General features: G+C 39.6%; 3 protein-coding genes across 4 annotated transcripts; 2 read left to right on the forward strand and 1 right to left on the reverse strand.

Moving 5' to 3' along the window:
• The first annotated feature begins 5,016 nt into the window (after positions 1 to 5,016).
• On the forward strand, positions 5,017 to 7,028 carry LOC115580964 (uncharacterized). The gene is made up of 3 exons (XM_030415723.1): positions 5,017 to 5,101; positions 5,197 to 5,351; positions 6,070 to 7,028. Exons 1-3 carry the CDS (start codon positions 5,086 to 5,088, stop codon positions 6,541 to 6,543), a joined length of 645 nt encoding a protein of 214 aa, XP_030271583.1. The 5' UTR covers positions 5,017 to 5,085; the 3' UTR covers positions 6,544 to 7,028.
• Positions 7,029 to 8,566: 1,538 nt separating this feature from the next.
• Positions 8,567 to 13,230, reverse strand: spring1 (SREBF pathway regulator in golgi 1). Of its 2 annotated transcripts, XM_030415725.1 has the most exons (6): positions 12,789 to 13,230; positions 12,475 to 12,699; positions 10,452 to 10,608; positions 10,184 to 10,335; positions 9,790 to 9,903; positions 8,567 to 9,102 (listed from the first exon to the last, which is right to left on the reverse strand). In XM_030415725.1, the coding sequence occupies exons 2-6, from the start codon at positions 12,568 to 12,570 to the stop codon at positions 9,019 to 9,021; spliced, it is 603 nt and encodes a 200-aa protein (XP_030271585.1). In that variant the 5' UTR covers positions 12,571 to 12,699; positions 12,789 to 13,230; the 3' UTR covers positions 8,567 to 9,018. The 2 variants fall into 2 exon arrangements, with proteins under 2 accessions (XP_030271585.1, XP_030271584.1); XM_030415724.1 differs by having other exon boundaries at positions 12,475 to 13,230.
• Positions 13,231 to 13,247: 17 nt separating this feature from the next.
• Positions 13,248 to 25,056, forward strand: rnft2 (ring finger protein, transmembrane 2). The gene is made up of 10 exons (XM_030415720.1): positions 13,248 to 13,398; positions 13,542 to 13,619; positions 14,089 to 14,606; positions 14,711 to 14,787; positions 15,068 to 15,168; positions 15,489 to 15,642; positions 19,438 to 19,587; positions 22,500 to 22,565; positions 22,665 to 22,766; positions 23,939 to 25,056. Exons 2-10 carry the CDS (start codon positions 13,573 to 13,575, stop codon positions 24,071 to 24,073), a joined length of 1,350 nt encoding a protein of 449 aa, XP_030271580.1. The 5' UTR covers positions 13,248 to 13,398; positions 13,542 to 13,572; the 3' UTR covers positions 24,074 to 25,056.
• The last annotated feature ends 38 nt before the right edge of the window (positions 25,057 to 25,094 follow it).

A 25,094-nucleotide genomic window follows, 5' to 3' on the forward strand; every position in this document is an offset into this window, starting at 1 on the left:
GTTCAGACATACATGTGTTGTGCTAAATATTTGGGACTGATTATATCTACATATTTTATGTGTTCTTGTAAGTCATCCAGCATACTTTTTACACTAGGAATTAACTGGGACTGAACTACCGCTTAAACGGAAGCGACATCCTAAAAAGTAGGCAATACTCGAAGCGACGTGAAGGGATTTACTGAAACCAAACAAGCGATACTCACAACATGGAGCTATCGGAGGCATTATCAAATAGATCAGTAAACACAGAATTCTGTTGAGTTCGTTGAAGTGATGATGCCCTTTCCAGTTTTTATATGCTTTATTTCAAGCATCAGTTCTCGACTCAATTTTTGGCTTAAAGTGAACATTTATCTGCTTCTTAATTCGCCCAAAAAAAGAAACTACCTTGAAGAACCAAAATGATTTCTCACCGGTGCTCCCCTAATCTTTTCTTAGCACTTGTCCTGGTGCTCCTGGGAGTCCAGTGGAGGCTGGGGTTTTCTTTTCCGACTACCACGACCACAAAATCCAGCTGTGATGATGCTGTAAAAGGGACTACAAGTCTTACAATCTTATTGGAACTTGAAGCAAAAAAGCTGCAGTCTGAATATGTAAGTACTACTACGTATGACACACAGTATTTCCTGTACAATTTGTTGCATCATTTATTGTAACCCTCCACGACACTCAGGCCTCTGAGGACATTTTTCCGCAAAGTCCAGCCTTGTAGCAGGCGAATGCACTGCTGAATATGCAAAATGTGGACAACCCTTTTTACAGATGTAAAGAGGTTTGCCCTCACATCTAACCCTAACCCAGAGGCAGTCAGTTTAAAGCTGCACTAAAGCTGTGATCCTTAAGATTTCTGTAAGTGACAGGCTGCGACCTCCGCACTGCGAAAGTGCAGTTTCATAGGACAGGAAACACTCCTTGAGCAGCTGCTTCGTCAGAAATATGGGTGTGAGGGGCACTTCCTGATGTGAGGTTAAATGGAATGCAGACTATTAAGTTTATTCTGCAGGATTGAGTGGAGTGTGCTTCTGGTTGGTTTACCACATTGCGAGTGGATGGTTTCCTGTTCCTAATTTTGGCTGTGTTTTTGTGCAGATGTTTGGTTACTGGCTGTTTTTTACAAAGTCTTACAAAGTCAGTTTCCATTAAATTCAATTCAGGGGCCTGTACTCGATGTGAGATGATATCAAACACCCATTTCACACAGTGGCAGAAGGAGCTGCACCAGTATCCTGATATGTTTCACTTAAACTTTCACCGCTGGTTCCGGTCACCGCACCTCCCGACAGAACACGTTGAACTTCGGCTTACATTAATGTTTTAGTTTTAGTGCCTGATTGGTCAGCTCTCACAGGCCAGAGCGGGTACCACCAACCAAGGTTCTGCATCAACTGTGGCAGTGTGTTTTGCAACCATAACTGTGCTGGGGGCATGGCATCAAGCCCTAACAGCTCATTTAAGGCACGGTTTCTGAATTAGGACTGTAGGCATTTCTCTGTGGATTTAGATATTTTCACATCATTTGTAGTACTTAGAAATGCTTTATTAACAAAAAAGACATCGACATTGAAGTCCCTCTTTCTAAAATATGGGACCTGTATTGATGTTTTACTGTTATTAACACATAGGGCTCTTACATCTGGTGCAGAGCGCAGTGCATGTGTCATTGCAAGTGCATTGTGCTTCATGGCATGTTGGTATTAAAGCGAGTTGTGGTCTTCATTAAGTAAGAAAATAATAATAACGAGTGGATTTCATGCAAAGGCTTTTCGAATGTAGCATGGGAATGGCAGACTCCGCCACTTACAATTTAAAAGTGCTTCATACAGAGAGAGGCTGAATTGAGTTCAGTCGATATCTCTGTATTTTCATTTGTTTGGTCAGTATCTGTATCACCATCTGCTCTAAACTGCCAGCTGATTTTCTCTCCTTTGTGTAAAAAAATATATATATATATTTTACAAGGTTCACTCCAGACTTATGAGGAATTCACTAATCTCTTACAGACAAAATTTCATCACATCAGTGATCCAGTGATGGATGATGTCCCTGATTCCACAATATCTGGTAACACCATCCCTGAGAAGCTGCAGGACATCTACATCAAGGATGTGCTTTTTGAAATGCACATGTCAAAGGTAAAAGAATATCAGGGGCATCATTCTCTGGAAGACGAAACTGTCGATGGTCTCCTTGCAAAGGTTGAGCGCAGACTCAACGATATGTCACACAGATTAATGAAGCTATTCATGAATACCGACCCGAAAATCCCTCCGCCGGAAAAGCCAGCCCCACCAAAGCTGTCCCACGGTGACGACATGACAAAAAAGTTATACGGATTGGGTGTCATCATCCGACTGAAGGAGTGGGCTACACAAGTGTTGGAGTTACTGAAAGCAGGGGAGGTCTGTAAGGTGCACCATGAACGCCGCCCATGACAGCACAGGCAGCAGTGGCGGTTCTAGACCAGTTTTAATAGGGGGGCCAGGTCGGGGCCGGCTTTTTTGTTAGGGGGCACATACAACCCGGGAAAAAAAGATAAATCCCTCATTCAGACAAAACAGTGTTTACAATTTCAGCAATTTTGATTGGGTAGTAAACTGCTGAGACACTTTATTTCAGCCTTTCCCTTCAAAACAAAATCATTGCAAGAAATCTGTCATTGTATTTTTAATGCAGACTCCCTGTCAGAGGGACCACAGGGGGGTTCAGACTCAGAGTTACGGGGGCACTGGCCCCTGTTGGCCCCCCCCTAGAACCGCCCCTGACAGGCAGTCAATCCTTTCAGATCCGATGGGCATCTTTTAATCTATATACTTACACGTATTGTAATTTATTGATATTTATTTGTTTTGGAAGTGAATGAATGTGAATTAAATATATGGACAGCCGACTGAGATGTAGCTGAAATTATAATCATATATTGAAAGTGTATCTATTTTCTTAAAAAGGCTTTTTGAAAACAATGCTAATTTAAATATTCTTATTTATTATTTACCTTTTCGTAAAATAGCACTTTACTTATACAATGTAGCACTTATCTTCAGTGTTCATGGCAAGAAGGAATAAATGCAAATACAGTAAAGTACTTTATGCAAAGAAGGGGCTACATTACAATCCCATGTGAAGCCTCTCACCCTTTTAGCCAACAAACAGTTTGTGTGTGTCATGTTATTTATTTGAGTGTGTGCGTGATTGAGTTATTGAGTACTGACACATTTCAGAAGGAAAGGTGTGACCATTGTGCAGGAAATGATACTTTGATAAAGCTGGTGCACCAAAAAAATCTTAAATGAATGTTTTATTTATTATTTCAGGTGGAATGATTTGTGTTTAGTTCAGAAAATGTTGGTGGTACGATCCAGTTAGGCGAGGCTGCCTAGTCAGTAATGGGAAGATGTACAGCAGCTGTTCTGTTTCTCTTTTCTTCCGTTTTTATTTGTATTTATTTATTTATATCATTTTTGAAAAGCGCAGTGTTCATTTTGTTATTCATCTCTGCTCTGTTCATGTTCACGTTTTTGTTATAAAAATAAAATCTTTTTGCCCTGACTCCTGCCTTTTCTGTTAATGAGTGTGTCTGTGGGGCCAGGGGCAAGAAGAGGTGACATGATGCATTCATAAAGAAACTGTTTTCTTACTCAACCGCTTTCTGGCATTTGGGGCAGCCTATATGGCTCTGCGTCCTCTCATTTTCTAGAAGAGCACCCTTACCCTCATTACTCATTTAGGTTGAACTTATTTTATTTCGATTTTGCACTGTGCATTGTTGTATATTGTATATACCTACGTTTTTACTACAATTTTGTTACATGTTATATTGAGTTGCTGTTTGATTTATGTTAAGTTAGCCTCAATTTTATTTGTATCTTACTCTATTTTATTTTATTTATGTTATCTCTACTTTCTCTATTTTCTTCTTCCCACTTTGTATTGTAACTGTTGCACAGCAATTTCCCTTGGGATAAATAAAGCTTATTGAATCTTGAATCTTGAATCTTATGTTTTTTCCAGGGGTTTGTGGAGGCCATGTTTTAATTTTTTATCCAAAATATCCAAGAGAGCTTCCCGAGTCCACCACTGTATCAAGGTATATCAGAGTAAAACAAAAAGTAACACCTCTGCCTGTGCTGTTAAGTTTGTGATTTTGTGATATTTCTAACAACTTATTCTAGCTAAACTCAATAAAGCCGTTCAGATGATGTAATATTCTGTATCAGCTTGTTTTTGCTTTTTTCATTTGTGAAAAATAAACAATAACTGTTTCATTCATTCCACTTTCAGGCTAAGGATTGTACAGCTTACTGTCAGACTATATGATATTGAACCAGCCGTGTAGAAGAGGCAGTCGCAGGGTTAAACAGAACTGAACCACGTAGACATGAAAGGATATTGTCGGGTCTGTGGTTGGCGTCACATCTACGCAGAGGAAGTAATGTGTGAGGGGGATCAGAGCAGGAATGAATCAATCATCGCGCAAAAACATGCCATCTCAACGTGTGTGATGAGCAACTGACGTGCGACAAAGAAGTCTGTTTGTCTGAGAAAAGTGTTTAATCTGAACGGATGTAAAAATGAAATGGTTGTTGATCTTCGGTGTCGGATGCTTCTACAAACTACAGGTTCACTGTTGTGTGTAGATTGTGCAAGGTAAATAAAAGCCAGCAATTAAATGATCTCTGTGTTTCTCTGTGTACACACCAAATCATTTCACCAGAGCAAAGACTGGACCCAAGGTTTTTCTTTTTATGAACATCTCTGCACTGGAAATGAATAAACCTTTCACAAGAGTTCTGTTACACACATAGTTCTTTATCTTCAGTCAGCGTTTCCTTCAGTGGAATTGACAAAAAGTACTGCGTAAGGTGTTGACCTGTCAAATAAACCCTATCTTGATCGGTTTGCCAATTTTACTTTTCTCATCAAAGGATATGGCCAAGTTAGAGATAGTTGATGTTTATCTCCAGCACCTCTTTCACACGCCTCTTTTCAGAGCTGTGCAAATATAAAAATGATCTTGGGTCATCAGGTTTGCATAAGTTTAGGAATCAAGTCCTTGTCATATTTAAAAAGTTGAGCAGAGTCAGAATGAAATACAGAGCAGGTACAGTATGACATGTCACCCACTTTTTCCTTATGCATTCCTTCATCAGTGTTTCGCACAAACTTTTTTTAAATGTGTGTGATATCTGTTTGCAGGTTTTCTAAAAGTGCTGTGTGCCTGCATGATGATTCTGATGCAGAGCTTGGATGCAAGACATGCGCCGAAGAAATATCCTGTTGGAGTTTCGTGCAGGGCAAGAAAGCTGACAGCCCTCACCGAGAGTCTAGTTATCGGGAGTCTGACAAGTTTTGTAAGTAACACAATCCTGTGTGTCTTTGAAGTACATCCGAGGGAAGCGTAGTCTTTGTCTTCATCAAACTGGTTTTCTGCCTCTAGTTTGGACATTTTCAGTTTCAGCAGCAGAAGTGATAAATATGAAGAGATTTTCTGTTTTGTGTAGGCAGCAGTGGAAGGTATATTTAGATTGAGTGATTCTGGAAAAACAAGCAAAGGTTGCAGCATCACAATGTACTTTTTTTTTTTACATAACATAAACATAAAATAGGTTTAGCAGTCCAATCTTTACAGTTAAATTGATGCATTGCAGTGTAAGCAGCAGTTTAATGTTGTGTTCAGTTGAGGTAAATCAAATTTTACCCACTATATGTTTTAGACTTAAGATGTCATCGTGAAACATTGCTATAGATCAAACTCTCCAAAAGTTTCAATTTGTAAAAATGCATCTCTTCATGATCTATAAGGCTGGGATTTAGGACAACATTTTAATTTTACAAGTAACTTGTAACTCTAGCTGCAAAGATACATGTGGTAAATGTGAGTAAATTAAGTAAAACTACAATATAAAATAACAATTATGTTGGATATGTCATGTGATGAGCTGAAGAAATCTTCCAATTAAAGGTTTACTTTGTGTGAAAGTTGATAGTCTTTCTGAAGTTGAAAAGTCTCAAAAATCACCTTTCTTAAAAATGTGGACCTTTTAATTCAGTGCTGGTCTTCTCTTCCAGGACGAAGCCAATGGGAAGAACCTTGGCACCTGGCCCCCGGGATTCCCTGAGCTCGAGGCGAATCAGAACTCTTCTTTGGACGGGTCAAAAGTTCAGTGCAGCTTCCTCTTCATGGTTCAAGGCCTGGAGAAAGTTCTGGAGGACCAAAAGAATAACTTGAACCCCTTAGACGTTTCACTTCACGACAAGCTCAAGGAAACCATCTCCAGGGTTAAAATGCTCACAGTGTGTTTGAAAGAAATCCTCGGAGGGGAATGCTCCCCGACGCCACCCCCGCCTAAAATGCCTAAGCCTGCATTCGACAGGAAACAGTGGAGTCACACCCTGTTGAAGATGGCCAGGGACTATCTGCACTGGCTGGAGTCTAAGTTGCCTGTCCAAATTTCAAAGGTCATAGGGAAAAACAAGGTGAAACATGTAGTTAATGAGTCAAACCATCAGAGCTACTTTGAGGGGAGTGGATACCTCTTGTAAAGTTTTTTTTTTTTTTTTTTACACAAGCAGATTTGTGAGGCAGAGAGGGTTACAGATTATGGCAGCTCTTCTTTAATGGTAACAAGCTTTTTCAGTATTGTTTTTTATTTGAAATGTGGCCTATAAAGAATTTAAAGAATGTTATGTTTTTAAGTACATTTAAAAACTGCGTGTAGCCTTGAGTATAGCTTATGAAATAGTTGGTTAAACCATTTACAGGAATACAATGACTTTTTGAGAAACAGCCAGGCTAATCTATCAATTTTTTTGTACAATATGTAGGACTCGTATCATAAAACAATGTGAAAGCTCCCAGGTCAGTCCTTGTCAGTGTTTAAAATAACTGTTGAAATTTCTTATCATTAATTATTATTATGATTATTCTCTAATTAAGGCTTCGTCTCAGTTATTATCAGAGTCATAGACAGACAGATATTTCTTTATTTTACTTGTTTATGTCACTTTTCTTATCGTTTATCAGTAATTTTTTTTTTTTTTTCATTTTTTCATATCAGCCTACTTTTCTTTTCAGTGTGACATACTATGGTATAGGACAATGACTTTTATTTCAGAAACAGTCATGTTTGCATTCAAATTGTAATCAGTAGTTTTTATTTGATTTTGATCGTAACAGGCCATGACCCGATGACAAGCCTCTGAGGCTAATGGCCTCCCTTCCATATTCTGCTATCATTTATGTCTTTGTTAATATTCTCTGTTATGTGGTGTTCAATAAATTAAATCAAATATTCACTTTCTTGCCAAGAGTTCGTTGAGAGTGTCAATGTCACTCTCATGTGTCCGGATAATGTGGGATGTCGATAGCAGCTGGTTAGCTCGACCTAGCATAAAGACTGGAAATAACTAGCCTTGCATAGCTAAGCCGACAGTGACAAAGTAACCTACAGGGACCTCTAACTTATTAACATGTTATATCTTGTTTGTTTTTATTTTTTCACCTAACCCTTACCCTACATAAAAAAATGTTAAAAAAAGAAATCTTAGTCAGGCGAGCTGTTCTCCATTTCCAGTCTTTATGCTAAGCTAAACTGACCAGCTGCTAGGTGCACACACTGTACATCAATCTTCTTATCAAACTCTTGGCATGACCACACGTGTATTTCCCAAAAAATGTTAAACTATTTGTCTAAAAGCTGCATCAGAAAATGGCTTTGTTCAAATAAACTTGATACTGTACAGCAAATGACATCGTTCCCATGTGACAGTCATTAATCAACTCGCCAAAGAGGCAAATGAAAAGGGGCTCTAATACATTTCTTAATTACGGCAGTTTGTTTTCTCGGCCTTCACAATGATTAATTGTTTTTGCTCTGACCATCTATCCCCTGTGAGCGGGGCTACGTTGCCTGAGGTAGAAAGAGGGGCTGATAAGAATCACCTTCAGAGAGCCACCGGGTTGAACTCCAATCACCGTGCTCCACGGTGAAATCTGTGGACAGATGGACCTGTGCACGGTGAGGCAGATAAGTCTGTCAAAACTCCCATCAAGGCAATGCGAGAGAACAACACTGAAACAAAGATTAATGTGGGCCTCGTCCTCCTCAAATTAAGTGATCAATTAATATTCAATAGAAGTTCCAAATTGTTTTTGTGGGTCAGAACAAGCCTCTGAGCTTTTACAGTTTTGACAACATGGTCGGTTTCTAGTGATTCTACACACTTCCCTACACATTTGAGACTGCCATAGAAAATCTACATGAAACTGTCTTTTTTTTACAAAACAGCTTCCTTAGTAACCTTCTTAGTTTGCATGATTTCTATTAAAGTAATGCTAATTAGTGATTTCAATTTCACTTGGCACTGCTTGATCACACATTACTTTTTCCTTTTGTCTAGCACATTATTTTCTTTGGCAAGCTTTAAAATACATGATTATATTTTCGGCTTTGGTAGCTTTAAAATATCCAGCCTGCCTGTAAACTACACACATACTCCATTGATAAATCAAAGCAGCTATTAAGGAAATTACAAATGTCACCACTGATAAAAAGCTATAACCCAATCCACTTCACAGTCACTTTTATTAAATAGCAGTTTCATATGCATGCACTATACACAGAAAAAAATGACACATTCATGGCTGTTTTTAAAATATTAAACAGAACATGAAACGGCGGTTACCTTCTTTTAAAATGAAGCTGATTTTATGAAATGAACAGGTTTGAAGTGGATTTTGACGGATGAGCTGCCTGCTATGTAGACCTGATGATCATCACGGATGAATGTATGAAGCATTCTATGCACTTATGAAGTGTAAATAATCAAATCACATAGAGAATTTGTCCATTTTGAGGTTGGTCTTGGATGTCTTCATCTCTTTGACACTGTTTTAATGCAAAATTGTCCAAGACAGCAGTTCATTTGCAAAGAGTTTCTTATTTTCAAAGCGCTGCCAGGTGTCCAAACAAGGATGCTTTACTGGTTTTATTCCTCTACATCCTAACGTCGAGAGGTTCATACAGGAAGGAGCTCTGGAGGACTCTCTCCGTAGCAGTACTTTGCTTGAGGGTTTCGGTAGGTGTTTTCATGTTGGACACTCTGCATCAGAGGAAAAAAGAAGAAAAGGTTAAAAATTCAAGTATCTATTTGTCAGGATAGAACTTTAATTTGTGCTGCTTGATAAACATATAATGAATTTACAAAAAACACGAGTGCATTTAAATGTCCATGATAGGTTCATTTTTGAAAGTAAACTAGGCCTGTCATAAAATAAAACTTTTATTTAGCTCCAGGACATAAAACACTGATTTGAGGGATGTGTTAGGTGCTGTTATGGAGAGCAACTGACAATACAATTGAAGTCCAAATCCTGAGTTTTGAAAGCAACTGATATTGGAGAGTGGAGGTCAAAGAAAGTACATAATGAATGTCAAAACACATTCTAATCTCCGAAGAATCTCTGTATGACATAAAACTAACATAATAATACTCATAAAGAGAGCTGCCCAATGCGTCGTCTCCAGTTCTTGATGAAACGACTGCAATGAGTCATGGAGATGCATTATAGAAAGGTTCGCATTTCCTCTGTCTAGCATTGACATCTGAGTGACATGTCGACTTTAATTGTCAAGAAAACAGGCAGGAGGTGTGGATGGTATCTGTGAGACCGTTTTGACTAATCTAACAAACAGATCAGTTAGAAAGTGTTTCAGCCAGTGTTTCGAAAGTTATGATTGCAGTTTATCAGTGTCGATCGTTTACACTTTTATTTATCTTATAACATACTTGTGAAGAGGTCCTGCACTTGGCCAGACATAGCTCAAAATGATCCTCCACAGCAGTGAAGAGGTTCTGGAAACCTTCAGCGGCGCGATTCAGGAAGCGCTCAAGGAGAGGTTGCTGAAAAAGTACACACAGATAAGAAACTGAGCATGTGTAAAACACAAGAGTGCAGATTGTAATCTGTTAAACCTGCTCTTTTTCATCACTTATTGTCACTGCTGTACACAAAAATTTAAAATGAACACTCAACTTTGAGACATACAGCATCTGTGGTCTTGCATTTTAGAATAATCTGTTTAAATGTATGCGTGTAGAATTACACATGCATCGTGTGGGCAGCATTTTCTGATGACAGTAATAACCCAAGTCCCTGAACATCCTTGATAACACAGATTACCTTATCAGGCTGGAGGCAACAAGACACGCAATACTCATAGACGCTACAGCAGCCATTGGCGAGGCAGCTTTTGCAGATGTACTGTCTGCTGCTGGGAGCATTCACATTACAGCAGCCGTTAACCAGCAGGTCTTTTCTCTCGCAGACATAACCTGTAAAACATTAACACAGATAAGCAAAAACACTGATTAAAAGGCACCAAAACATTCCCATCGAGCTGTTGTGTTATCATCACTGTATGGTGGTGATTAACGTCTGCATTACTCACCGAGTTCGTCTGTGAGCAGTGTCTTGCCCTGGATGGAGTTTCTGCACTGAGTAATCTGCCGGCTGCTGTTTCCCAGGTTGAAACGGACTTTCCAGGGGATGCGATGGTCCGAATCTCTAACCTCTAAGAGTGTGCGGTCCCGTATGGTCCGCTCCTCCTGCAAAGTTCAAACATAGTGCTGATACGTTACCCAAATATTAGTCATGGCTTCTTTTAAATCTGAGCTTAACTTTCTCACACTGCCTTCCCTGATTTCATTTATTCTAGTTTTTTATTCTGTTCATAGGCTCATATCTTTTTTTTTATGCGAGTGATTGATTTTATTCTTTTATTACTGTGTTTTTAAGTGTTTCACTGTTATGCACTGTGTTCTTTGCTTGCTATGAGAAATGCTTTGTAACACAAGCACTTTGTTTTGATAAAGTGATACATAAATACAGATATCATTATTTGTATTATTAAAATTAAAACATGATGTACTGGACCCCATTTTCCTTGTTAGAGAGGATATGTCACATGTTAAACAGTCTCTTAACAAAGCAGCTGTTGGATCATTGGCTAATAAATACAATCAAATTGTTGCAAAGTTCTAATTTTATTTAGAGCTGAGCCAATAAGAAGATTAATAATCATGTAAAAAAAAATGAAGAATGGAGAATTTTAGCCACCCGTGAAAGTAAACTGAATATCCTTAGGTTTTAAATTGTTGATATGTCAAAAAAAAAAAAAAAAAAAAGGAATTTTGGACTAGGTAAGAAATTGCGGATACAAATTTGAAGCAAGAAAATACTTTTTTCTGAAATATGTCAGCTGAGGCTTTTGGGAGTTAGATAAGATCATCCACTCCTCTCTACATGTTAAAGTGTTCTTGTGTCCTGAAGACACTGAAGCCCTAATTTGTTTCTGATTGTGGTAGAGCATGTATGTGATGAGAGGCATATTACAAAAAGCACTATATTACTCTAGCGCTTTAACAGTTGTACCTAACAGTTATTTTCATCATTGATTAATCTTTCTAGTTTTTGTTACTTTTTAAATTGATTCATGTTCGACCAATACTCAATTTCGGGGCAGATGCTGACACTGATTTTAAAATATCAAATTGAATTTCCTTTATGGTGGATCAATGAGGGTACATCTCATCTCATCTCATCAGCAACTAAAAAATTCCAACATCAATATATAGGATGACTACTGATGTTGTTAATATATTGACAATATTTACATACTGACAAAAATATGAAGCAGGGGGAGGATATTTTGATGTTTAACAAAAGACTTAATTTTCTAAAATGACATCAGAGTACTGAAACAGTAAACTTCACCTGGATTCTAATGATTATAAATTGTCCCCTGCATCATCTTTTTTCTGCATTATTATCCCTAAAAACAAGTATTTTCATATCGGGCAACATATACGCCCATACCGACATATATGTGATAGGCCAAGTGGTCGACAATATCAGGCTCAATAATCAATTACTGTGTTAAACCCTAAAATGCAGGGGGAAAATATTAATGACCCATCTGAGTTTGTTTCTACTTTTTATTAACTAGTCTCCACTGACTCCAAAGACATTCCACGGTCATTAATTGGCGCCCTAAAATCAGAATCTATCAGATCAAAAACAAGAAATCAGAGCAGCTTATCTACCTGGCCATTTAATGTCAGTAACATTCCAGTCAGTTTAATACAGATCCTTAAAAATAGAGATATAGATGTTTTCTATATCATTACAATGAAGGTAGCTATCCCTTTAATAGCTGATAAATTAAGCCATTGAAGGCAATATTACAAGTGAGTAAGCATGGCTGCTCTGAGGCAATATTGGGTTCATATGATCTTGTGAGGTGGAGCCTTGATCTGTCAGGTGATTTCTTGTTTGAGACAAACACAGACATGCTCATCAGGTTATTTCTGGCTGTATATCTGGCTGATTCTCTTCCTATTATTTGTTAACATTGGCCGCCCTGCTAGAAAGACAGATTACCTTATGCTTCAGTGTGGTGGGAGTTTCTGTACCTGTTTGAGCGTGCTGGTGAGAAAGTAGATGAGAGACAGTCCGAAGACTACACCCAGCACCCAGCGCTTTCTCAGTAACCGCCGTAGCACCATCATAGCATGGCTTTCTGGGGGAGGTGCCGGTGACAGTGTCGGTCCAAAACATCAAAGCTCCACCAGCATCAATTCCCTTGATTACGTTAATGTCAAGAGCGAATAATAACGTGTGCCAACGTCACTCTAAAACTGAAAAAAAAAAAAAAAAACGAGCTCTGTCAACTGACGTTAGCTAGCTTAATCTGACAGCACATATGAGAAAACAGCCACACACGTACCAGTAAGTGAGGTTGTGTTATTTTCAGAGTAGAGTCAGCCACGTTAGCTAACCCATGCTGCAGGTTAAACTCTCGCAGTTGCGCAAAACCGACAATTACTGTAAATGTAGAAGGCGGACTGAAGCTCGAAACACGTAACTGCTGGGCACCAACGCTAACGGCATTTCATCCTAAAAGACAGCTTTGTTAGCCTGCAAGCTAGCTGTCGTTAGCATTAGCTTTCCGTCTTAGATAAGCTATACGCTGATACATAAAGAAGAAAATAATATAATATGACGCAGTCTAGTGACGCAATTTCGTCTCCTTTGACGAAGCCGATTTTGCAATGTCTCGCGTTACGTCTGGTGAGCAGTGATCATGATATTTATCCAGCGACATCTGCCATCCACCTTGAGCAAAACAAATTTCCAACACGGATGTGCTGTGGCCGGAAGGAGGACGCTGATTGGCAGATAGGCGCCCTCGCTGACGTCATACAGGAAGTTTTTCGAGGCGCCGCCGCTGCTGCTGCTGCTGGACCGTCGGTGCATCTCTGGAAGCAACACCAACCTAGCTAACCCTGAAAGCAAACATGACAAGAGCTGAAGAGCAATTAACTGATCTCATTCAGGTAAGGGCGTCTACATTGTTTTGCAGCTTACTGTCTAACGCGTTGAACGTAAACAAGGCTGAATAGCTGAAGAAACAGGGTGTAAGTTAAACAGCCGGGCTGTCTGTCAGTCATACACTGTTGATGTTGTTTTGCACCTGCAGGGCCGGGCCATGTGGTGATGAGCGGTATGCCATGCAGAGGAGACACAGCAGTAACACGGATGGCATGCCCTCTGAAAGGTGGGAAGAAAAGCTCTTAAGAGCTTCACAGCTGCCGTTTCAAACCCCTTTTGTCGATATACGAGCCAAATGTAACGTTTCAGCATGGCCCAGACTGTCCACATGCAGACAGTCTGGGGCTTTTTTTTTCATGGATGTGGTAATAACTTGCAGCTGATTTGGTCTCAAAGTGCTCCCAACACAAAACCTAAGGGGATTTAGTCGAACCGTATTTGTTAACATGTTACACTGCAGCAGGTTGTCTTAAAAGGTACATTTGTGATCCCAGAGATGGCCACTGTCTCACTGCAATTATCAAATGTTCGCCCAAATCAATGATTAAGTGGATTATGAATTTGCCTTCCATTTCCATACACACACCCACATATGACAGCACAACACAAAACAGGATGTATTAAAATAATATGCAATATATGGTATGAAAAATTTAGCATAGCCACCCCTCCTGGCTTTCTCTTTCCCCACGCAGGAGTCGAAGCCAAACTCTTGGATCAGAGAGCAGCCTGGATGAGGGTGGTGTGTTTGACTGCCTGAAACCCGACTCACCCGCTTCACCCCAGCAGATCTTCTCCGGCCTTGTGGGTGTTCCCTCCAGCTCTGTCTCCTCTGCCCAGTTCCAGGCAGCCGGGTTAGTCCTGGGGTCTCCCCCTGAAGTTTTTATTCAGATGACTGCATCGTCCAGAGAAGAAGGTGGCCCCCACCGCACAGATGGTGGACCTTTTCTCCCTCGGCCACCCCAGCACCACCACCACCACCACCACCACCTACATCACCACCATCCCCTGCAGCACAGGACCTCCTCTCTACTCCACCAGGCGACCACGGCAGCTGCCTCTGAGAGGCATAGCTCCAGGGAAGAGTCCCAGGAAGACCCATCCACCCCGGCCCCTGCACTGTCTGAACTGAAGGCAGTAGTCACATGGCTGCAGAGGGGCTTCCCCTTTATACTCATTCTGCTGGCTAAAGTCTGCTTTCAGCATAAGCTGGGTACATGAGTTTATTAAGTAATGGGGTTTAACATGTCATACAACACAGAATCATTAGCAGTAATTGTTCCGTTTTGGTGATGATTTTGCACCTCTCTCCTGCAGGTATTGCTGTGTGTGTGGGCATGGCCAGCACGTTCGCCTACGCCAATTCCACGTTTAGGCACCAAGTGTCATTACGGGTAAACAACTACCGTATATTTACTTCCAAGCTGGAATAGGTTTTTGGCTAAACATATTTATTGTTTATAGTAAATAAAGGATTATATTATATATATGCTTTCTCTTGGTGCTCCATTTATTTTAAATCACTTTATTTTGTCAAATTGAGGATAGTGTTTGAGGATTTTAACATTTTCGAAAGGTAATGACATAGTCAAATATGACAACAAACATTCAAAAAGGTGAAGAAAATGTAAAGAAATGTATTGTAATGTCTGTGTGTCTCTCTTATGTCACCAGGAGGAGCGTTCTGTATTTGTTGCTCTATGGATCCTCATGTTCCTTGCAGGGAATATAGTGTACATCTTCTACACATTTAGTCACGAGGAGCTTCACAACAGGTAGGTTTACCGGCAGGTATTTGAATATAAGCTGTGTGTTTCTTTGGCTGCCATCTTCGGTTTTGGATTTGCTTTATATATTTTTATTTTTTTCATTCATTTTGTGTTCAAGCCATTTTATTTTTACCTCCATTTCCTTTAGGGATTGTTCCTGTACTTGTCTGATCTTGTCCTGTGAGTATTTCATGTCTTTCTGTTATTATTATTTTGATTCTTACATTATGTTAAACATTTGCCTTGCTGTTGCTTGTCGCTCTACCAACCCAGGTAAAGACATCAGACCTCCCTGTGACAACTCCATCTTGTTTTTTTTCTTCTAGCCTCATATTTGCCAAGCCTAACCTCAACAGCTTCGACTTTTTTGATCTGATCTGGGCGGTGGGCATCACTGATTTTGTCCTCAAGTACTTCACGATTGGCTTGAAATGCTTCATCCTGTTTTTGCCAAAAATAATCCTGGCCTTCAAATCCAGGGTAAGTAACCAACTGGTAATTCCTCTGACCCTTATTACATCTGCAGAAAATGTGACTTTTATTGATTCATTTGACATATTTTCACGGGACACACTCGCTTCATTATATGAAGGGCTGAAATAATTGATCAAGTTGTCAATATTTTGTTTTTTTATGAATCGTTTTAAATCATAAAGAAAAAATGCAAAAAACAGAAATATTTGTATCCTTTGTGTTATCTATTTTACATCATTGTGAACAGAACTTCTGTAGGTTTTGGACAGTTGTAGTTCACAACTGGACAATACACAGCTGGAGGATTAAACATCTTTAATAGTAGTAGTAATTATATTAATTCATAAAAGAATTGCTGTTTGTTCGTAAGTGTTATTGTTAGCATTTTGATATTTGCGAAACTTAATCCTTGTAGCGTTTTTCCCAACTAGTTCATGCATGTTTGTACATTAAATCAACTGAAAACAAAAAAACAAAAACAAATGATGACATAGACCAGCTTTTAATTTAGGCCTAAAACCTAAAATCAGTTACATAATGTAATTTTAACCCATGCAGAGGTTGAATTTGGGAGCCCAACCAAAAAAATCAAACAGTTCTAAAGTTTAACAAAAACAATTTACAGTTTAACTCTAAACCTTACTGTCCAAAATGACAACAAACTGAAATATTTAACTTCACTGGGAATTTGATAATTATAAATTACCCCAAGCATCTTTTTCTGCATTATGTTTTGTAAAAGCAAAAAAAAAAAATATCTGTGATATCGGACGGTTTCTGATCAACTGACATTGAGTCACAGGAAATTCACAGTCGAAGTTGTGAGACTTGGTTGATGATTTGAATAGAAAATAATTGCTGAACTATGATGAAATACTCCACTGAGTGAAGAAACTGCTGAAGGGTCACAGTGTGAAACTGTTTTGTATTCATAAGGTTTTTAAATGGTACTTCTTAGGTGAGCTTGTGCATGTGGGTGTCTGCGTGCGTGGTTAGTCTGGCCCGAGGCTACGGAATATGACTGCAGACACACTCACACACACAAACACAGATATAGACTTTGATTTCCTTACAGGTGCAGCTCGTATTCTTGGTGTGTGTGTGTGTGTGTGTGTGTGTGTTTCTGTGTTGGATGGCAGGAGGAGGAGGAGAGGGTTTACAAAGTATTAGGATTAAATTTTCCACTGATAAACAAACCTGCAGGCCTATCAGAACCACGGCAGCCAGCAACTGAGCTCATTTGCCCTCAAGGGGGTTTGCACGGGTGAGGTCATCCCTCCCTGGAGCTGGACCATTACCTGTAGCCTCCTCTCTCTCACACACACACACACTCACAGACAGATGTACTACACACACACACACACACACACACGCACACGCACACACACAGACAGATGTACTACACACAGATACAGAATTGGACAGTTTTGATGGGACACATGTTGAGTCGTATGGAATCGTTGATTTTATCATCACATTTACTAGTTCATAGGGCCCAAATGGTGTTCTTTATTCCAAACACCATGACGTCACATGATTAGCATGTGTGGTTCATTACTGCATCCAACCATGGATACACTAATGATCCTACATAATCACTGCCATCAGCGCGAGTCTGCACCAGTGGTGCACGCATACAGAAGTTCCATGACGGCTTTGTTTTAAATTCTTAGGGGGCTCATATCTACTGCTAATATATGGGTCCTTTTAATCATGTAACATCAAGTGTTTTTGTGGATATAGTATTTTCATTGTTGTTGTGCAAGAGGTTCTTTTGTCAGAGAGTCTTTTGGCACTTGCAGTGATTCCTAAATGTGGTCTCTCTAATATTGATCTTTAGTTTATTTTTTGCTCTGTTGGTGTTGCTCCACAAATCTGTTCTATTGGCTTTGAGCAAGATTTATGAGTTGCATGTAAAGATTATTTAAGCAACTGAACACTTGATTGATTAATAATTGATTTTAAAATGTCATAAAAGAGTGAAAAAATATGTTCACAAGCTCTGACATTTCAAGGTGACACCTTAAGTTTGTTTGTTAGATCTAAATTAATTATATTTAGAATGGGAAAGAGAAAGGGAACAAATTGCGGAACCAGTGAATGTGTGGAATCTTTGCTTGTTGAATCACTGAATTGTATCAACAGTTAAAGCAACATTATGTAATCATTATCTGTCTCATTTTCCCCTTCCATGTTTGTTTTGTTGAGTGTGTTCTGTGTAGAATCAGGCACTCTTATGTTTAATTTCGTTAAAATTAAAGCCAAAAAGATATCTTCAAAATAATCGATAAGCTGATTGAAGACTTCCAGTTCTACAGGCGGATGACATGATTAACATACTGCTGTTGGTTCCACTGATCAATAATTGGTGGCAGCAAAGCAGCAAAAAGTGAAAGGCAGTGAAGAAAAAGACTTTTACCAAGCCAACATGGATGTAAACAATACCTTGACTAAAGATCTTAAAAAACAAAATCAGCCTTGCAAACATTTTATGGGGTAGGACAATGCACTCAACACGAGTCCTCAAGGAGGCATACAGTGTGTTTTTGATATGAAACAATGAATGTGAATGTAACTTGTGTTTGTTTATAGCAAAACTCCACAAGAAACCTTTTGAAGATAGCCCATAGAAAAAGACGTGACAGTACTGGCAACACTGTTTAGCTGAGTTTTTTCTGAGTAATGCAGTAGGGAAGATTAACCCTAACCCTAACCCTATCCATAAAAAGTTCATACTCAATAAATCCCCCAACCACTTACCCCTAGAGTAAACAAATAAATATAGATGTAATGATCATTTTCTTGCAGATTAGAATGTACAGTTATGCATGTATGTATGTATGTATGTATGTATGTGTGATTGTGTGATTGTGTGTGCGATTGTGGATTGGTTAAAGACATTGAAGCGAGTGATGCAACCAAGCAGGAAACGACTCAGACAAGGCCCGCAGTGGAGCTTACTCAAACTCCTTGGCTTCTGTCCAAACTTTAGATTTGACAGTTTTTTGCGTGGGCATGATGGGCACTGTGGGATACGGGGCTGAAGGGACAATAAGGAAGATGAATTAGCCACTGGCAGAGGTCTTCCTCCCCTACCAACCTGGCTGCTTGTGGCTCTCTGCTCACAGTCATCAATCTTTGTCAGATAACATCCAGGAAGTCATTATGCAAGCTGGGATGCCACGGGGGCCATCGGGGAATCAGGTCTGCCTCCATTCTGGTTGCCTCTGTTCTTAACCGTCCCCAGTTCACTTAACACACTTTGTGGCAGTGAGGACTTAGGCAGAAGTTCATTTATGTGATTATTTAGGAGAGGGGAGGCCCATTTAAAGGCAGCTATCAAGCCCCCGTAGGGCTGGGTTTAATGTGGGCACCGGGTAGCAGGTGGAAAGAGCTGCTGCCAGTTTCCCTTGCAGTGTGGGGAAATTGCCTGTACTGCTGTGAAACTGCGGAGCCCTGGACAGCAGCCATGTTTGGGCTGGAGGCATGCTGTTTTAAGCTTTTAATACCGCACTGCTCTTCACTAGATAGAAGAGTGCCCCGAAGCTGTTGATGTCTTTCTGCTTTTTGGACAGTTTGTGTGAGGATCAAGGAAAGAATACATATTGTCGCAATTCAGTGTTTTTCATTTGGTTAAAACTTGGACTGCTGAAGTCCCTTTTTCTTTAGTTGTTTTATCTTTAAAAAACACAATATTAAGTGGGCACAGTCACAGTCACCATCACCTAATTATGAACACAAAGTTTCATTTAAAAAGGGCTCCTCACCTAATATACTTTGTAACTTGGTGTGTTTTTCCAGGGTAAGTTCTACCTGCTGATCGAGGAGCTGAGCCAGCTGTTTCGGGCCCTGGTGCCCATCCAGCTGTGGTACAAGTACATCATGGGAGAAGACCCCTCCAACAGTTACCTCCTTGGAGCCACGCTCATCATCATCTATAGCCTTTGCAAGGTAAACGGGGCTGAATATGATAACCTAGATCATGATGATATTGATGCTCGTAGAGGTTTAGTTGAGGTGTCTGAACTAGGTTTTGAAGGTGGTGCTAGACAAACGGTCATTGGGCCAATCAGGTTAAAAACATAGCCTTCGTTTTGGGACATGAATGGTTTCAGCAAGTTTCATGGTGATCCTATTTATGGTTTATATAGTAGTGTTTGAGATATTTTGTGTGCACAGTTAGCATTTCGACAACTGGGTAGAGTAACAGAAGACTATTAGGCAGTAAAACTGATTAGGGTTTCAGCCTCTCATGGAGCAGGAGTGTATGCAAGAAGTATAATGGTAATTGTGTTAGTCATGTTAACGGGTTGGCTATAGTAATGGCAGTGACAGCCCCTTGGTCCGTCAGTCCACCACTGTGTTCCAGACTGAAAATGTTTGAGAACAGCTATTGGATGGATTCCCATGAAAATTCTACAGACATTTATGGCACCCAGAGGATTAATCCTAATGACTATTCTAAGGATTGCCATGGCATTTGGTACATGTCCCTCTCAGGATGAACTATATGACTATTTACAATTTATTTGTTCAGTATTTTGGTTTATTATCAGACAGCTTAACAGCCATTCACACTTGGGCTCCCCTAGCCTTCGCAACCAACATGAAGGCCATTTAATTCAATGACCAACAAGTGGCCCTAACGACTTTGAAACTCAGAGCTTACACATTTCCTTAACGAATCTATCTGGACACTCCACCACAGGAACATTAGCACATTAGCATTGTTGTTGTGAGCATTTTAACAGTTAACATGCTGGCATTCAGCTCAACCCCTAATGTACCTAAATAGGGCTTCACACAGCTGTTAGCATGGCTGTAGACTATTACGTGTTCTTGTATAATGTAAAAAATTGTTTCATCAGAAAAGTTTCAGTTAATCTGTTTGGGACCCGTAGTATCTGCAAGGTTTGTGGAAATCCTGCTATTAGTTTTTCAGATAAGTATCGTCACCCTCTCATCCACTTTTTGTAAAGCTGTTGGAGGTCAGGTCACAACTGAGTCAGTCACTGAACAGTTAATAAGATAACTTAAAAAGACGTCAGGAGAAAGCCGTTTTTACAGGCGTGAGTCAGTTTGTGCTCAGGAAATCAAATGGGAACCTGAACAAGTGAAACTAAGTTGAACTAAAACTCCCATTGATGCAATGGTGAATTATGTACACAGCGAAGTTGTCATTGTCATGTGTTGTGTAGCGTGTGCTGACAATTATAGTCGAGGCTTCTTTTAATACACTAGTGATTCACCGGATGCAGTTTATAATGTCTTGTCTTATTGGATTGAGCAATATCTGTTGTTTGAAGAGAAAAGAAAATGACCTCTGCCTAGGAGGTGATGTTTCTGCCTGTGTGTTTCCACGAAAACTACTGAACAGATTTCCACGATACTTGGATGGAGGAAGGGTCAGCCCTTTCAACAATTAGACCAAATTAACAGTTGGTGAAGATCTGGATAAGAAATTGTCAATGTTTGAACATAGTTCTTGGAGAAAAATGCATGGATCTTGATGACAATCAGGTGTATTTAGGTGTCTCGTATCTATGAGTGAGTATAATTAACCCAAATAAAATTCTGGATTGAGCAGATTTGAATATGCTGAGTGGCATTCTAGTTTTCTTTGGTAATTTATTTTAAGAAGGCTTTTTGTCAGAAGGATGAGGGTGTGTGTGCTGCGTTGCAGGCTGGGTTTTCCAGGATCACACCATATTGGCAGTGTGACGGTATTACTGAGTGCTGATGCCATTATGTGCATCAGTTGTTGATTCACTCTTGTCATGTTGTAAGTAGAGGAAGTTATAATTTTCCAGTTGTAGCTTTAATGTAAACGGAACAGAGTATACATGAATTCATAGACATTTGGAATATGTTGCCACTAAAAACTCCCAAAACTGCACAGACACAGCACAGCTTGTTTTCTTCAGACAAAGTGCTATCTTGTTTCTGTTTAGAAACATAAATGTATACCTTTTTCTATTTCTAGCAATGTGGATGTCTGTCGTCTGTCTGTCAGTGGCTTGGAGTTGTCCACCTCTTGAATGTCATGATGTTTTATACCGACATTCGTGGTCCCAGAGGTTGAATCTGTACTTACTTTCGTAATTCCCTTGACCTGTCGTCTAGCACCACCATCAGGTTGACATTTGTGGTTTTGAACAAAATGTCTCAACAACTTCTGGATGGATTTATGTGACATCTGTTGCAGTTGTTGGTCATGTTCCCCCCAGGATGAACTGTAATAAGTCTGACGGTGCCCTACATTTTCCCCTAGCTTAATCATCGAAACTGAAGTGTATAATACTTACCTGGCAAAACCACATTCCCATTTACCTCAGCTGAACTGTGTGTTTATAGCATTCAATACTAAGATGATAGACATAGGAAACATTTCTGTCTAAACAGTAGCAGGTTAGCATTGGCTGTGTGAAGCGAGTAGACTCTTAGTCTCCTGAACTAAATTAATTCAGAAGTAGTGCACATATCTTGAAGACATTTGTCTAAACCTGGAAGTCAAACACATGGTGTGATCAAACAGTAATACTAGTTAAGAAGTTGCTGGACGCATCAGCCAACAAGTTACCACATATGTTGCTTTACCTTGGAATATGGCCTGTTGTGCCCCCAGGTTTACAATATCCTCTATCTTTTCAGTTGCTGAACGATTGTAAAGCTGTAAATGACACCAATGTGTCAGATTAGCTACATTTATACGACAACAGTGCAGTATCACGTTATTCCAGCGTTTAAGCTTCCCACCTGTGCGTGAATTGGAGAAAAATGGCTGCCATGTGATGAGGTTTTTGTAGTTCTGATTAAATACACAAATTAAAAAATAACTGTGCTTTATCGGTATTGTTTTGCAGTCCTTTGACATCTGTGGACGTGTATCTGCCATACGCAAGGCCTTGGTCATGCTCTGCAGCTCCCAGGTCAGATTCAGACTAATTTTAGTCACAGAAATTGGTTATGTTGAACTTTGTGTTGTGAAATTTCACTCTTTTTTTTTTTTTTTTTTTTTCCTCATCCAGAGTTATGGAGTAAGGGCAGGCAGTCAGCAATGCAGCGAGGCGGGCGACGTCTGCGCTATTTGTCAGGCTGATTTCAGAGACCCCATAGCCCTTCTCTGTCAGGTAAGGTTTCAGTAAACTAGTAAGAAGAAGGTCAAGACATGTATAAATCAAATTTAGTAGTAGCATTTTACTGCCCTCTGTGGCTGAAGGTTCTGTCAACCAGAGTCACAAGGTTTGCTAAACCTCTGTCCTCAGCCATCATCAATGATGGGTGTAGTCTGGTGTGGTCAGAAGTGTGTTGAGCTAGACCTGTGACCTAACAGTGATGTCACAATTGGGCTGAAAGCCATCGACTACTAATCCCTGACCATCATAACATCGTGATTTAAAAAGGCTCCCCACCAGAGTCATGTCAGAAAAAGGATAGGATACAGTGGAGAGTTAAAACGCAACTGTTGCCTTACGACAACAGTGAGGGGATATTCTGCCTCACATTCATAAACAATGATGTCATCGTCCATCACAATGTTTCACTGTAGAGATCATCATATGCCAATTCAGCATACATTGCCCAACCCTAGTCACAGTGTTTCTATACACCCTCAAGTGCATTCACTGTCACTGCAGCCAGGTGAGAGGATAATCTGCTAGATTTTTGTAAAAACAAGTATTGTCAGCTGGTTTTAAGTTGCTCTTTAAAGGTGCAATGTATAATTTGGGTTTAAAGCGTTCCAAAAGGAACTGAAATTATCAACACAATGTGGATAGGTTATAGTTCTGTATTGTTATGTAGAATCTGCGTATGTATAGTGTTGTAAAGGATTGAAGTTAGAATGCTAACCAGCTAGCCCATAGCCAGTTTGTACTTGAAGAGGTGAAAGACCAAAAGAAAACAACAGCAACACTCCCCTGGTGCTTTGACCTCTCAGTCCAGACATAGTCATCAATTTGTGATTACTCTGGTGCTATGCTGCCCCCCTTTTGTTTGGAGTATGAATTCCACAGGTGACCAGTTCTCACGTATTGTACTTTCAAGTATAAATGTGAAAGTAAACAAATCATTTAGAAAATTGCATACCTACGTTGCCTTTTGTATACTCCTACTATTATTATTTGATAAAGTAAGTGGTGGGTCAAAGGATTCGTATCGGTAACTGAACAGTGCTCATAGCTGCAGGGTGGATCCAACCCTTGTATAATGTGTTTACCACACATTTAAGAAAGACCAGTTGGCTGTACTACTTCTCTCTTACGGAAATTAAACTGTAAATGTACATCATATTCCTCTGCAGCACATCTTCTGCGAGGAGTGCCTGTGTTTGTGGTTCGACCGGGAGAGGACATGCCCGCTGTGTCGCTCTACTGTCATTGAGACCCTGCGATGCTGGAAGGACGGCACCACCTCTGCTCACTTCCAGATCTACTGAGCGCTGACAACATATCACATGCACCCGTAAGGATGTGCCGGTGCTGTAATGCAAGTTAGACAATATTGTGTCATCTTTCTCTGTTTACCTTAGCACCGCACCTCTTTAGATCAGGGTAAGCATGATTGCAGTTACACATAAAATGTACTTAAGAATTGTGTAAATCACATTATCTTCAGTGTGGACACATGAAGCTGGTGGTAGAGGCCACATGCACAAACTAAATTATCAACATGGTATCACTTAAAAGACACAAGCTGGACTATTATAAGTTTTACACTTGGACTGTTGTCATGGAGTTATGGCAAAAGTCTCATTTTGTGTATGTAGATTTAGCCACTGTTGTGAACTTTGAACAACTTTTTATTTGACACTGAACACATGTTAAAGAATGTTATTTTGATTTAATGTGGTGATAATGTAAGTCATCATGGCATTAGCACTCTATTTGGGATCAATTTGGTGCAACATTATGGTTTTGTATTCTTTAGTTTTTGTCATATCTGTATATTTATATCGGTTCAACCAATAACTGATGTTGCTATTTAGTTTTATGATATTTATTTGAAAATGGGATAGTCGCCCTTTTGAATAAAGAAAATGTCTCAGAATGATTGTAGGAAATCAGTGCAAACATTTGCGCTGTCTCTAGGACAATTAAAGTTATTTAGATATTGAGTAATGAACGTTGTGTGTAAGATTTAATTAGCCAGAATGTAAACAGTAAATAGTGCAACTGTTTATGGCATAACATTTTGTAGATTTGTATCAAGTGTTGTGCGTTTAAATAATCGACAGTGGGAGCTCATGTCTGAAAGTTGGCCATGTTGCAAACTGCAGTTCATTGTTATTTTAGTGAATATTGGTAATATGAATCATTTCCTTTTAATTAATTGTTTGCATAATAGACGGTGTGACTTGAATGCTGAATGCACTGCAGTGCAGATGATTTCCATTTTAAAAAATAAAGCACTTTAGCTCACCTTATGGAGCATATTTCTTCTTGTTACAATGACGCAAC

The sequence above is a fragment of the Sparus aurata genome, chromosome 5, assembly GCF_900880675.1.
Source record: "Sparus aurata chromosome 5, fSpaAur1.1, whole genome shotgun sequence".
NCBI lineage: Eukaryota > Metazoa > Chordata > Actinopteri > Spariformes > Sparidae > Sparus > Sparus aurata.

Bases quoted from the DNA above. Each gene is read 5' to 3' on its own strand.
- LOC115580964 (XM_030415723.1), top strand. The intron at 5,352-6,069 runs GTAAGTAACACA...CTTCTCTTCCAG, and splicing joins TCGGGAGTCTGACAAGTTTT to GACGAAGCCAATGGGAAGAA.
- spring1 (XM_030415725.1), bottom strand. From the start codon at position 12,570: ATGATGGTGCTACGGCGGTTACTGAGAAAGCGCTGGGTGCTGGGTGTA. The intron at 10,609-12,474 runs GTACAGAAACTC...TGAACTTTGCAG, and splicing joins TCACCAGCACGCTCAAACAG to GAGGAGCGGACCATACGGGA. The intron at 9,904-10,183 runs GTAATCTGTGTT...GTACTTTTTCAG, and splicing joins GTTGCCTCCAGCCTGATAAG to CAACCTCTCCTTGAGCGCTT.
- rnft2 (XM_030415720.1), top strand. From the start codon at position 13,573: ATGCAGAGGAGACACAGCAGTAACACGGATGGCATGCCCTCTGAAAG. The intron at 14,607-14,710 runs GTACATGAGTTT...TCTCTCCTGCAG, and splicing joins CTGCTTTCAGCATAAGCTGG to GTATTGCTGTGTGTGTGGGC. The intron at 19,588-22,499 runs GTAAACGGGGCT...ATTGTTTTGCAG, and splicing joins TCATCTATAGCCTTTGCAAG to TCCTTTGACATCTGTGGACG.